Source organism: Mustelus asterias, chromosome 20 (genome assembly GCF_964213995.1).
Source record: "Mustelus asterias chromosome 20, sMusAst1.hap1.1, whole genome shotgun sequence".
Lineage (NCBI taxonomy): Eukaryota > Metazoa > Chordata > Chondrichthyes > Carcharhiniformes > Triakidae > Mustelus > Mustelus asterias.
Genome location: NC_135820.1, coordinates 76818805 through 76833353, shown reverse-complemented (window position 1 = coordinate 76833353; position 14549 = coordinate 76818805). Strand labels below are relative to the sequence as shown.

The following is a 14549-nucleotide window of genomic DNA, read 5'->3' as shown; positions in this document are numbered from 1 at the left end:
CCGGAAATCGGTGCAGAGCTGATTTAAATATTAAGATCAGCATTTGAATTTCATTAGCGGGCCCGGGACTGAAGTCTCCAGGCCTGCTAGCCTCCACTCCACTCTCCTCCATCCAGGAGGTCGATGGTAAGGTCGTTGGTAAGGGCATTGCCAGCCTGGCAGGGTGGGAAGTTGGAGAGTTCAGGACGGGCGGGGGGGGGGTTGGCCATCAGGGCTGGGTTGGGACTACCGGAGGGGTCGGGGCTGACCGGAGACGTCCGGAAGGCCAGCGATTGGGGGATAGGAGGGGTTGGAGGGGCAGCAATGCGGGGCTGCTATGCTGGCCAGCTCAATCGCTGCCAGTGATCGGGAGACCAGCTGTGCAGGGCTACTGTGCATGCACCAATCTCTGCTATGACAGATCGGCACATATGCAGTGGCCCGCTCAGCATTCTGCTGCCGGCCTCTTGGGCGTGAATAGGCCCTGCCCCCGGATTTTCAGCGTGAAGCTCTCTGAGGCACTCTGCATTGCACAGACTGTGGGAGATTCATTCTGAAAATTCCATGAAAAAAAACCAGCGGGATTTACTCCCATTTTTACGCAAATTCGGCATTAGAACTTTTTTAAAAATAGAAACCCTACAGTTCAGAAAGAGGCCATTCAGCCCATCGAGTCCTGCACCGACCACAATCCCACCCAGGCCCTACCCCAATATCCCTACATATTTTACCCACTAATCCCTCTAACCTACACATCTCAGGACACTAAGGGGCAATTTAAGCATGGCCAATCAGCCTAACCCGCACATCTTTGGAATGTGGGAGGAAACCGGAGCACCCGGAGGAAACCCACGCAGACACGAGGAGAATGTGCAAACTCCACACAGACAGTGACCTAACCCGGGAATCGAACCCAGGTCCCTGGAGCTGTGAAGCAGCAGTGCTAACCACTGTGCTACCCGTGCCGCGTTTTTGGGAGAATCCTGGCCTTAGTGTTCTATCTTCATACTTTTTTTAGCCCAAAATATATATATTTAAAGTACCCTCCATTCTTATCATCAGTTTTTGTATTTTGTAGTGATGGCAGTGGGAAGCTTTGAAGATACAGTAAAGGTCCATAGCTTCAAGGCCTTGACAGTTTCATATAGCTTGAAAGCTGAAATGGCAGATTTAAACATCCATTCCAACAGTGTCTAGCCACAAACATTGCTTTCTTCCCCATTTCCTCTCCCACCCAACCTCTGTTCAACAGCTGTCCATTTTCACCTTAATTACGTTTCCCTCGATTGAAACTAATCCTTTTCCAGTCTCATAAACTGAAAGTTTAACTACTTATAACATCCTGCTGTTTCAATCAAAGAGTGTTAAACTTTTGGTGCAAAGCCATTTTTTATTACAATTCACAAGGGTCATTTTAATTTATCTGTGGCCACGATTTTAGGGACTGTTTGCCCTGTCCGCAAAACCCGCTAAATCTCACAAAAAGGTCATAACGAGATTTGAGACGGCCATATTTTCGAGCGCGATGTTCCCGGGTCCTCTCCAATGATGCAATCTGAGCGTGAACCTGATTTGCATCAATTGAACGAGTTTATTATGTCACAGGTTCAGTAGTCTCCTTACTCAAGAAATGTCTGGAGTGATCCTGAGACGAAGTGCCATCATGCAAATTAGATTGTTTTTCTCTCTTGCCTGAACATGCACCATTGCGCAGATAAGTTAGAAAATATATATCCAGCCCCAGAACTTTGTCCAGTGCCAAAATAATTGATTGCTAAGTAGTGCTGGTAAACAGCACACATTGATTTAGTCCTATGAAAATAAAATTTTCATCTCTTTAACACCCTGATTGATACTGCAAACTCACTGCATATGGGTGTCATTCACACCTCTGAGCAACAAGGATGTGGGTTCAAGTATCACCCCAGTCTTGAGTCCAGAATATAAACTGATACTCCAAAGCACTACTGAGGAAGTACTGCAATATTAAAGGTACAATGTTAAACCAAAATGTCATCTACGTTCTCTGGTGGATGTAAAAGAGATGACCTTTGCAACAACAGCAGCGACTTTCATTTATATACCTTTAACGCAATAATACGTTCCAAGGCATATCAGAGGAAAATTATGGAACAAAGTTTAACACTGGGCCATATTAGGAGATATTTGGCCAAGCTTTTAATCGTCTGGCCAAGGAGCAACTAAAAGAAAAAAAAAGAGGCCAAGAGAGGTGGACAGATCTAGAGAGGGTATTCCAGAGCTTATGCGGAAAGCTCCTGAAGGTACAGCCACCCACACTGCAGTGGCTAAAACTGGGAATATTTCAAGTGACTAGAATTTGCAGTGCACAGGTCTTGCAGGAGGGCTGAAGGAGATTATAGACATGGGGAGGGCTAAGGCCATGATTTAGAACATAGAACATAGAACAGTACAGCACAGTACAGGCCCTTCGGCCCTCGATGTTGTGCCGAGCTTTGTCCGAAACCAAGATCAAGCTATCCCATTCCCTATCATTCTGGTGTGCTCCATGTGCCTATCCAATAACCGCTTGAAAGTTCCTAAAGTGTCCGACTCCACTATCACAGCAGGCAGTCCATTCCACATCCCAACCATTCTCTGAGTAAAGAACCTACCTCGGACATCCCTCTTATATCTCCCACCATGAACTTTATAGTTATGCCCCCTAGTAACAGCTACATCCACCCGAGGAAATAGTCTCTGAACGTCCACTCTATCTATCTCCCTCATCATCTTATAAACCTCTATTAAGTCGCCTCTCATCCTCCTCCGCTCTAAAGAGAAAAGCCCTAGCTCCCTCAACCTTTCCTCATAAGACCTACCCTCCAAACCAGGCAGCATCCTGGTAAATCTCCTTTGCACTCTTTCCAATGCTTCCACATCCTTCTTATAGTGAGGTGACCAGAACTGCACACAATATTCCAAATGTGGTCTCACCAAGGTCCTGTACAGTTGCAGCATAACCCCACGGCTCTTAAACTCAAACCCCCTGTTAATAACCGCTAACACACTATAGGCCTTTTTCACGGCTCTGTCCACTTGAGTGGCAATCTTCAGAGACCTGTGGATATGAACCCCAAGATCTCTCTGTTCCTCCACATTCCTCAGAACCCTGCCGTTGACCCTGTAATCGCATTCAAATTTGTCCTCCCAAAATGAATCACCTCGCACTTATCAGGGTTAAACTCCATCTGCCATTTTTCGGCCCTGCTCTGCATCCTATCAACGTCTCTTTGCAGCCTACAGCAGCCCTCCACCTCATCCACTACTCCACCAATCTTGGTGTCATCAGCAAGTTTACTGACCCACCCTTCAGCCCCCTCCTCCAAGTCATTGATAAAAATCACAAATAGCAGAGGACCAGCACTGATCTCTGTGGTACACCGCTGGTAACTGGTCTCCAGTCTGAAAAATTTCCATCCACCACCACCCTCTGTCTTCTATGAGATACAGTAAGAAGTCTAACAACACCAGGTTAAAGTCCAACAGGTTTATTTGGTAGCAAAAGCCACTAGCTTTCGGAACAGGCTGTTCCTTCGTCAGGTGGGTGGGAGTTCTAACTTTTGCTACCAAATAAACCTGTTGGACTTTAACCTGGTGTTGTTAGACTTCTTACTGTGTTTACCCCAGTCCAACGCCGGCATCTCCACTTCTATGAAATAGCCAGTTACTTATCCAATCGGCCAAATTTCCCTCTATCCCACACCTCCTTACTTTCTTCATGAGCCGACCTTGTCAAACGCCTTACTAAAATCCATGTATACGACATCAACTGCTCTACCTTCATCTACACACTTAGTTACCTCCTCAAAGAATTCAAGCAAATTTGTGAGGCAAGACTTCCCCTTCACGAATCCGTGTTGACTATCCTGGATTAAGCTGCATCTTTCCAAATGGTCATAAATCCTATCCCTCAGGACCTTTTCCATTAACTTACCGACCAACGAAGTAAGACTAACCGGCCTATAATTGCCAGGGTCATTCCTATTTCCTTTCTTGAACAGAGGAACAACACTCGCCACTCTCCAGTCCTCTGGCACTATCCCCGTGGACAGTGAGGACCCAAAGATCAAAGCTAAAGGCTCTGCAATCTCATCCCTTGCCTCCCAAAGAATCCTAGGGTATATCCCATCTGGCCCAGGGGACTTATCGACCCTCAGGTTTTTCAAAATTGCTAATACATCTTCCCTCAGAACATCTACCGCCTCCAGCCTATCAGCCTGTGTCTCACACTCATCCTCAAAAACATGCCCCCTCTCCTTGGTGAACACTGAAGAAAAGTATTCATTCATCGCCTCTCCGATCTCTTCTGATTCCATGCACAAGTTCCCACTACTGTCCTTGACCGGCCCTAACGTCACCCTGGTCATTCTTTTATTTCTCACATAAGAGTAAAAAGCCTTGGGGTTTTCCCTAATCCGACCCGCCAAGGACTTCTCATGCCCCCTCCTAGCTCTCCTAAGCCCTTTTTTTTTAGCTCATTCCTTGCTACCTTGTACCCCTCAAGCGACCCAACTGAACCTTGTTTTCTCATCCTCACATATGCTTCCTTTTTCCTCTTGACAAGACATTCAACCTCTTTTGTGAACCATGGTTCCCTCACTCGGCCATTTCCTCCCTGCCTGATAGTGACATACCTATCAAGGACACTCAGTATTTGTTCCTTGAACAAGCTCCACTTTTCACTTGTGCCTTTCCCTGACAGTTTCTGTTCCCATATTATGCTCCCTAATTTCTGCCTAATCGCATCATAATTACCCCTCCCCCAATTATAAACCTTGCCCTGCCGTAAGGCCCTATCCCTCTCCATTGCAATAATGAAGGACACCGAATTGTGGTCACTATTTCCAAAGTGCTCTCCCACAAACAAATCTAACACTTGGCCCGGTTCATTACTCAGTACCAAGTCCAATATGGCCCCACCTCTTGTCGGCCTATCCACATATTGTGTCAGGAAACCCTCCTGCACACACTGTACAAAAACTGCCCCATCCAAACTATTCGACCTATAAAGGTTCCAATCAATATTTGGAAAGTTAAAGTCACCCATGACAACTACCCTGTGACAAAGAACAAAGAACAATACTGCACAGGAACAGGCCCTTCGGCCCTCCAAGCCTGCGCCGCTCATGTGCCCAACTAGACCATTCATTTGTATCCCTCTATTCCCAGTCTGTTCATGTGGCTATCTAGATAAATCTTAAACGATCCCAGCATGTCCGCCTCAATCACCTTGCTTGACAGTGCATTCCAGGCCCCCACCACCCTCTGTGTAAAATACGTCCCCCTGACATCTGTGTTGAACCTTGCCCTCCTCACCTTGAACCCGTGACCCCTTGTGTTCGTCACCTCCGACCTGGGAAAAAGCTTCCCACTGTTCACCCTATCTATGCCCTTCATAATTTTATACACCTCTATTAGGTCGCCCCTCATCCTCCGTCTTTCCAGGGAGAACAACCCCAGTTTACCCAATTTCTCCTCATAGCTAAGACCCTCCAAATCTGGCAACATACTGGTAAACCTTTTCTGTATTCTCTCCAAAGCCTCCACGTTCTTCTGGTAGTGTGGCGACCAGAACTGGACGCAGTATTCCAAATGTGGCCTAACCAACGTTCTATACAGCTGCAACATCGTATGCCAACTTTTATATTCTATGCCCTGTCCAATAAAGGCAAGCATGCCATATGCCTTCTTGACCACCCTCTCCACCTGAGCTGCCACCTTTAAGGATCTGTGGACTTGTACACCCAGGTCCCTCTGTGTGACTATACTCCTGATGGTTCTGCCATTTATTGTATAGCTCCCCCTTACATTAGATCTACCGAAATGCATCACTTCGCATTTATCTGGATTAAATTCCATCTGCCATTTCTCCGCCCAATGTTCCAGCCTATCTATATCCTGCTGTATTCTCTGACAATGTTCATCACTATCCGCAACTCCAGCAATCTTTGTGTCGTCCGCAAACTTACTGATCACACCAGCTACATCTTCCTCCAAATCATTTATATATATCACAAACAGCAGAGGTCCCAGTACAGAGCTCTGCGAAACACCACTAGTCACAGACCTCCAACTGGAAAAAGACCCCTCCACTGTTACCCTCTGTCTTCTATGGCAAAGCCAGTTCTCCACCCATCTAGCTAACTCACCTTTTATCCCGTGAGATTTAACCTTTTGCACCAGCCTGCCATGAGGGACCTTGTCAAACGCTTTACTAAAGTCCATACAGACGACATCCATGGCCCTTCCCACGTCAATCGTTTTTGTCACCTCCTCAAAAAACTCAACCAAATTTGTGAGGCATGACCTCCCTCGTACAAAACCATGCTGTCTATCGCTAATGAGATCATTCAGTTCTAAATGCGCATATATCCTATCTCTAAGAATCTTCTCCAACAATTTCCCTACCACAGACGTCAAGCTCACCGGCCTATAATTACCCGGGTTATCCTTGCTACCCTTCTTAAATAACGGGACCACATTTGCTATCCTCCAATCCTCTGGGACCTCACCTGTGTCCAGTGAAGAGACAAAGATTTCTGTTAGAGGCCCAGCAATTTCACCTCTTGCCTCCCTGAGGAGTCTAGGGTAGATGCCATCTGGCCCTGGGGATTTGTCTGTCTTAATGTTTCCTAAAAAACCTAACACTTCCTCCCTTGTAATTGAGATTCCACACCTATCCATAATCTGCTTTGCAATTTCTTCCTCCACATCTCTATTACTATTTGGGGGCCTATAGAAAACTCCTAACAACATGACCGTTCCTTTCTTATTTCTAACTTTAGCCCATATTACCTCAGTAGGCAGATCCCCCTCGAACTGCTTTTCTGCAGCCGTTAAACTATCCTTGATTAACAATGCTACTCCTCCACCTCTTTTACCACCTTCCCTACTCTTACTGAAACATCTATACCCCGGAACATCCAACAACCATTCCAGTCCCTGTTCTAACCATGTCTCCGTAATGGCCACAACATCGTAGTCCCAAGTACCAATCCACGCTCCAAGTTCACCTACCTTATTCCGGATGCTCCTTGCATTGAAGTAGACACACTTCAACCCAACTTCCTGTCTGCCGGTACACTCCAGCGACCTTGATACCCTCCTCAGTACCTCATTACACTCACCACTGGCCACAGGACTACAGCTCCTTTTCCCATCCCCCTGACAAATTAGTTTAAACCCCCCCCGAAGAGCCGTAGAAAATTTCCCTCCCAGGATACTGGTGCCTCTCTGGTTCAGGTGCAAATCGTTCTGTTTGTACAGGTCCCACCTCCCCCAGAATGTGCTCCAATTATCCATGAAACTGAAACCCTCCCTCCTATACCATCCCTGCAGCCACGTGTTTATCTGCACTCTCTCCCTGTTCCTCAACTCGCTAGCACGTGGCACTGGCAACAAACCAGAGATGACAACATGGTTTGTCTTGGCTCTCAGCTTCCACCCTAGCTCCCTAAATTCCTGTTTTAAATCCCCATCCCTTCTCTTACCTATGTCGTTGGTACCGATGTGTACCACTACTTGTGACTGTTCCCCCTCCCCCTGAAGGATCCTGAAAACAAGAAAAGTAACTTCAAAATTGAGGCGTCGCTTAGATGAGAGACAATGTAGATTGGTATTTTTTAAATCTATTCTTTCATGGGATACAGGTGTCGCTGGCTAGACCAGCGTTTATTTCACATCACTAATTGCCCTTGAGAAGGTGATGATAAGCTGCCTTCTTGAATTGTTGCAGTCCATGTGCTGTAGAGACACCATAATGAGCATCGCGGAATTGGATGACTGGCACTTTGTGTCGTTTAGGACATGAGCAGCGGAGTACTGAATGTTTTCAATTTGCAGAGGTTAGAGCATGGGGAACTGACTAGAAGTATCTTGAAATATTCAAGTTTAGAGGTAACAAAGGCATTGATGAGGGTATCAGTAACAGATAAGTTGAGGCAAGGTTGAAGTCCGATGGTATTATGAAGCTGAATATTATTGGTATTAGTGATTGTGTGAATGTGTAGTCGGACTCAGGGTCAATTTTAACATCAGGGTTACAAACTATCTCGTCAAGACAATTGCCAGGGAGTTGGTGGAAAGGGAATGGAGTTTATGATGTAGACCATAAGCAATGACTTCTGACTTCCCAATACTTAATAAGAGAAATTTCTTCACATCCATTAATAGTTGTCAAAAAAGCAGTCAGACATTTAGCGAGAGAGGGAAGTCAAGGGACATGGGAAGAGAGGTAGAGCTGAGTATCATCAAACGACATAGTGAAACTGATGCCATGATTTTGGATGATGTTGCTGAGGGGAAGAGTGTAGATAAGAAAAAGGAAGGCCAAAGGACAGATCCTTGGGGAATAGCAGAGGTAACTGGGTGGGAGAAGAGAAACCATTGCAGGTGATTCTCTGGCCACACCAAGACAGATACAATTGAAACCAGGGAAGTGTAGTCTCATAAAGCCAAGTTGACAGTGGAGAGCCGTTGGAGTAGAATTTTCTGGATAACCAATGTAAAACCTGCTAAGGAGCATGACATAGTGGTCAGAAAAGGTCAAGGTACATAATAAAATTTATTGTTGGAAAGACTTCCCTATGGGCTATGAGGAACAGAATGGCCCTTCAATCCCAGAAAGAACTTTTGGGTTTCCGCTGCCCCAGTCTCACTGCACTAGCATCTTTTTAAACTACAATGTGGGGACCATTTCCTTGGGATCCTTGGCCAGCTTCTACACCAATTGCTACTACTCCCAGCTTTGTTCTTTCTTGCTGACATCAAGCAGCAGACTGATTTCAAATGTTAAAATGAAATCCAATACCTGGGCCTTGCTTTCTTTTCAACTTCAATTGAAATATCATAACATTCAAGGACATGGGACAAGTGCAGGAAAATGGGAATAGCGCGCCTTTAGTGATAGATATTGTCTGTGCAGACTCGATAGGCTGTCGGGCCTTTTCTGCACTATATGAATCTATGGGCCTGATTCACCAATCCCGACATGCACTTTTTTGGCGCGTCGGGTTGGGAGGTGCGCATGTTGGCCATTTTGCAGGATTTGAGCATGCGTTCCCGACGCACGTGCATCTCCCACAGCTGGAGAGCAGGCGCAATTGGGACCGCGCTGAAAACCAGCGGGAAGATAAGGTAAGTGATTTAAATCTATTTTTAATCTATTTTAAACATAATTATTGGGACTGGGACTGAATTCTCTGAGTAATTCACTGCGGCAGGGTTTACAATAGCTCCCCATTTGCAGGAGGCCCTGCTGGAGTGAAGGGGGGGGCAAACGCCCGTCCTGTCCCAGAGCACCACAATCTGCCCAGTGGGCAGTGCCAAGGTGCCCCCTGGGCATGGGCACCCTGGCAGTGCCAGCCTGTGCCCCCGGCACTGCCCAAGGGGCAAAGTGCCCATGCCCGGGGGCACCCTGGCACTGCCCACTGGGCAGATTGTGGTGCTCCGGGACAGGACGGAGAGGGGGGGGGGAGGTCGGGACTGGCCCGGGAATGCTCGTGCGAGCCGCAATCAGGCCATAGAGGTGTCGCAAGGGGCAGCAGTGCTGGGGTCCCGGGCTGGCCAGCAACCTGCAGTATGACAGTTCGGGGCCACTGCGCATGTGCAGAGTTCTGAAACTGTCGGACTCTGGCGTGAATAGGCCCACCCCCACGAGCTTTTAATGATATTCATGATTGCGACCTCTGCAATGCAATGTGGGAGATTCGAGTCTGAACTTCCACTGAAGAAACAATCGTGAATTACGCCATTTTCCCCACCAATTCAACACTTAGAATCTTTTTGGGAGAATCGGGCCCTATGACTCTATGATTCTGGCCAAACTGAACATGTCAGGTCACCCATGCATCCCGTTCTGCTGGTTAAAATATCCTCCTCTACCTCACTCTACTACTGCCTTCTATCTTTCTTCCCCATTATCTTTACACTGCAAAAACATTTTGTAGCTACTAAGTGAAGTGCCTGAGGTTTACTATACACTACACTGCTAACTGTCCAATTTCATTGTGTCCCATTAGGGGCAGCACATGTGGACTAGGCATTTAATTGCACAATATGAAATTTCCACTGTCTGTTGTGGTTCCTATGGAGACAGATTGCCAAAATAAATCAGCGTAATTAGAATCTGCAATGTCCAACATTTGAAATCCTGAATGAAATATCTCCATTTAATCTGTGCTCATTCTGTATGTTAGAGGAAGGAATGCCAGATTGAAATCAAGGCTTATACACTACTGTGATAAACAACAAATGTTAAGAGACAGTAAACAAAGAGGAAAATCACATCTGACAAAGCAATAGCTTAGAATTTAGAGCGTGAACCGGGTGAAGCAGAACAAATGTTATAATCAAAAAGAGAACTTTTTTTTACATTTTGCCAAAAGACATTCACAAGCATCATCTGAGCATTTAAAAATACATACTTGTTTCAAGAAATGGTTTGACCTTTATCTTTCAAAGCACTGTGGTATTGCAGATTTCCTATTTTTCTGTGAAGAAAAATCCCCTGTTTCTAAACCTATAAGGATTTTTAAAAAATTCTATCATGGGATATGAGTGTTGCTAGCAAGACCAACATTTGCTGCCCATCACTAACTGCCCTTGAGAGTCACGATCATCTTCCCTTTTCTAGGTATGACTCCAAACAGCAAGGAGCGCCCCCTAACACACATCAGCTTCAATTTTGCCAAGGCTCCTTGATACACACTTGGTCAAATGCTACTTTGATGTCCAGGGCAGTCACTCCCAACTCATCTTTGGAGTTCAGCTCTTTTATCCATGATTGGATCAAAATTGCAATTAAGTCATGGGCTGAGTGGTCCTGGAGGAAACACAAGCTGAACATCAGTGAGCAGGTTATTGCTGTGTAAATGCCACTTGATATTCACTGACCCACCCCATCACTCTGCTGATGATAGAGAAGGCTTATGAGTGATAATTAGCCGGATTGCATTTGTCCTTTTTGTGGACAGGACATACCTGTGCGATTTTCCACATTGTTGGGTAGATGCCAGCATTGTAGCTATTCTGGAACTGCGTGGCTTAGGAGAACGGCTAGTTCTGTTTTCTAAGTCTAATCATGGAAGAACTATATTTTTGCACTGACACTCTTATGTTTACATCACTAAAGCTGCTCCTTTATTCTGATGACAGAACTGCTGACCCACTAAAATGTGGATCTATAATTCTGCTCTCAGGATAAGAGAGCCATTTTTAACAATGTAATAGTGTGAGATGCCAGAATACAAACACTGTTCTGAAATTCAAACCATAAATTCAGAAGACATTAATACACCCAGTCTGACACCAAAAAGGAATTTTAAATCTAAAGCTCATGGGGAGATTTTCTGGCTTCCCAGCCATGTTTTTCTCAGGGGTGGGAGACGATGCGCTGCTGACCGGTGGCAGGGTCTTCCGGTCAAAGGAATTTCCCGGTGGCGTGGGTGCAGCATCAGTGGGATCAGAACATCCCACCAGAGTGAACAGCCAGAGAATTAAGGCCCATTAATCCTTTATTACAAGTGGCTTTTTTATACTCTTATGGATGTACTGAAGTAGGAACAATGAAACTCATTTAAAACTTCACGTCCCAAATAAATGAAGTTCTAGCCAAAACAGCCTCACAGTATTGTGAATTGATGTGTTAACTTGTTTTGGTTCTTACTCTTAGAGACTTCCATAAAGACTGTCTCTTGAAATGAAGGCGTGCTGTCCACGCAAATGCATGATTCTCTTGTTGACATGGTACATTCTTTCACAGTAATCTGAGGCTCAGGCAGACTGGTACTTTAGCATAGTTGCATCATTAATAAAAACTACATTGCCATTGCCACTGAACAGTAGAATCATCAATTAATTGCATGGGGCTTTTGCATTGGAGGTTATATGATGCTGCTGTAATGCACAGTGCCTTGGTGAGCTGTCATTTGAATAATCTTTCTTGAAATATTGAAAAGCAAATATTGATCATCATCTGCGGCAAAATTACTAATTCAAATTGGTTCACTAGCAAAAACGCATAGGTAACAGTCGTAAGTCGTAATAATAGCTAACATTTTGTATTTAATCAATTATAAATTGTTATTCTTCCCTAATGTTTAGAGTTAAGAATGCACTTTTCACTAAAAGTGATGAATTGAAGAAAACAGATATCTTTCTGTCAATGGCTTCTGTATGACAGGAGCTGCCCATTCTTTTGTAACATCAACACAAGATTGGTGGAAGACCAGGAGAAATGGGCCTGAAATTTTACCCGTTGAGTGCACGCACTCAGCGAGCCTGAAATGCATTCTTGGCTGTGGTTAGCCCCAGAGTACAATTTCACACTGCTTGGCCATCCAGCATGAAACACGCTCTGTGAAAGGCTGAGCGCTGCTGAGAAGAGGGGGAAGGACAGGTGCAGAGCGAAGGGTGCATGCGGGCTGGCACTTTTATTGTGCTCCCTCAGGGAGACAGCCACTGCGGAGCTGTTTCAGGGAGCTGCAGACCTGTGAAAAATAAATAGCAATGGAAAAAGTATGCAAATAGTGTCCAGGCAGCACATTCGAACACAAGCTTCAGCCTCCAGAGAACTTTATTTCAGCCTTGACATTACATCTAACCCCAGATCAAAGTTGAAGCTAAAATGTAAAGGCTGCTTGGCCAATTGGCCCACCTGCCAACCATAAAAGTAGATGGGCCATGCATTCCATTGGCCTCTTAATGGGCTAAATAGCAGGCTCTAATAATCACACTCTCACAAGTGCCCGTCCACAAAAATATTACTCAAGTGTGTGACAACATCAGCACATGCTCCCAATGTCTTCTCACACAATTTCACACACTTCCAAGTCAGGTACGTGCCCGACCAAGCAATGTACAATTCTGGCCATGAAGTAAACAGTCATGTGCTGGCTCACCTACATTGGCTCCCATTCCAGCAGAAGTTCAATTTTAAAATTCTCAATCTTGTTTCAAATCTGTCCATGGCCTCACCCCTCAATATCTCTGTAATCTCCTCAGGCTCCACAACCCTCTGACATATCTGCGCTTATCTTCCATTATTAAATTAAGGTGTTATATAAAGCTGTTGTTGTTGTCCCCAATATCACTTAATTTGAATTATTAACAAGTTGACGCGTTAACCATCAACATCTTAAAATAAATCCCTAAATAAATGCCCTATCCAAGATGGCGCTGGAGCATGGCGATTTCTTGCAAGCTGTGCCCAGCATACCTTCTAATTCTATCTTTCTCTCATTTCCTTCTCCAAGAACGGTATGCTTTGTCTGTATTGCGCGCAAGAAACAATACTTTTCTCTGTATGTTAATACATGTGACAATAATAAATCAAATCAATAAATCTGTTTAGTATTTCTACTAGGTATTGGTAGGCAGATGAAAAATTGTGCATCTGTTGATGAAGTACCCTGAACAATTCACAAATTCGGTTTATTTTGTTTTCTACTAATTTAAAATATTTTATTTTAAGTTTACAAAAAAATGTAGAGGCTCTGCAAAAGCAACATGACTGTAGTTCTCATTGTGTGATCTATGAGGGGCACAGACAAGGTAGATAGTCAATATCTTTTCCCAAAGGTAGGGGAGTCTAAAACTAGAGGGCATAGGTTTAAAGTGAGAAGGGAGAGATACAAAAGTGTCCAGAGGGGCAATTTTTTCACACAGAGGGTGGTGAGTGTCTGGAACAAGCTGCCAGAGGTAGTAGTAGAGGCGGGTACAATTTTATCTTTTAAAAAGCATTTAGATAGTTACATGGGTACGATGGGTATAGAGGGATATGGGCCAAATGCGGGCAATTGGGATTAGCTTAGGGGTTTTAAAAGAAAAAAAGGGCGGCATGGACAAGTTGGGCCGAAGGGCCTGTTTCCATGCTGTAAACCTCTATGACTCTATGTGCCCTGTTCTAGACGACCCAGTAGTTAGGAGTATGGTGTTCCGAAACTAAGCTTTTGAAAAGGTTATTCCATCAATTGTATCCAATGAAAAACATCCTTTAATAGAAATTACATTGGCTTAATTTAGGTTCAGTGACTTTTTCAGATCTTATCTTTCCAGAAACTTTGCAGGCCTTACCAGGTTTTTCATTGGTGTCAGCAACTCTTTGGAAGACTCTGTAAATTTACTGAAAGCTTCAGCCAGTACTAACTCTTCATTGCTTTGGAAATTAGCTACAAGTTTTTCCAGCTCATTGATGAATGTTTCCTGAAGGGAGATGTCATCTGCAAAAGTAAGTAGGAAAACAAGTTATTTTCAGATAAAAACAACTTACTTTTATAAACTACTCTGAATATAGTAAAGCCAAGAAAGACTAGCTTACTGCAGCAACTTTCAGTGATCGCTGAATCTCTTGTCTTCCAGTTGTAACTATTAAAATATCCATTGTTTATTTTTTAAAAGTTTAACTCACCACTTTTCACTCAAAATGTTGTGCCCTCAGGTGTGCTGTCAAGTTCTGCTGGACAGCATGCAATGGATAAAAGATAGCTCCAGTTACCAGAACTGGGCATTCATGAGAAATACCTACCGTTTCTGTGCACTTCAAGCAAAAT

The 14549-nt window shown here is 44.6% G+C and overlaps 1 protein-coding gene across 3 annotated transcripts in view; it reads right to left on the bottom strand.

Moving 5' to 3' along the window:
• The window catches only part of unm_sa1614 (un-named sa1614), a 195971-nt gene that overhangs the window by 112823 nt on the left and 68599 nt on the right, over nt 1-14549 (bottom strand). For all 3 annotated transcript variants that reach the window (XM_078236888.1, XM_078236889.1, XM_078236890.1), the window contains exon 3: nt 14074-14219. In XM_078236888.1, coding sequence (XP_078093014.1) covers nt 14074-14219 — 146 coding nt within the window. The remainder of the gene's footprint in view (nt 1-14073; nt 14220-14549) is intronic.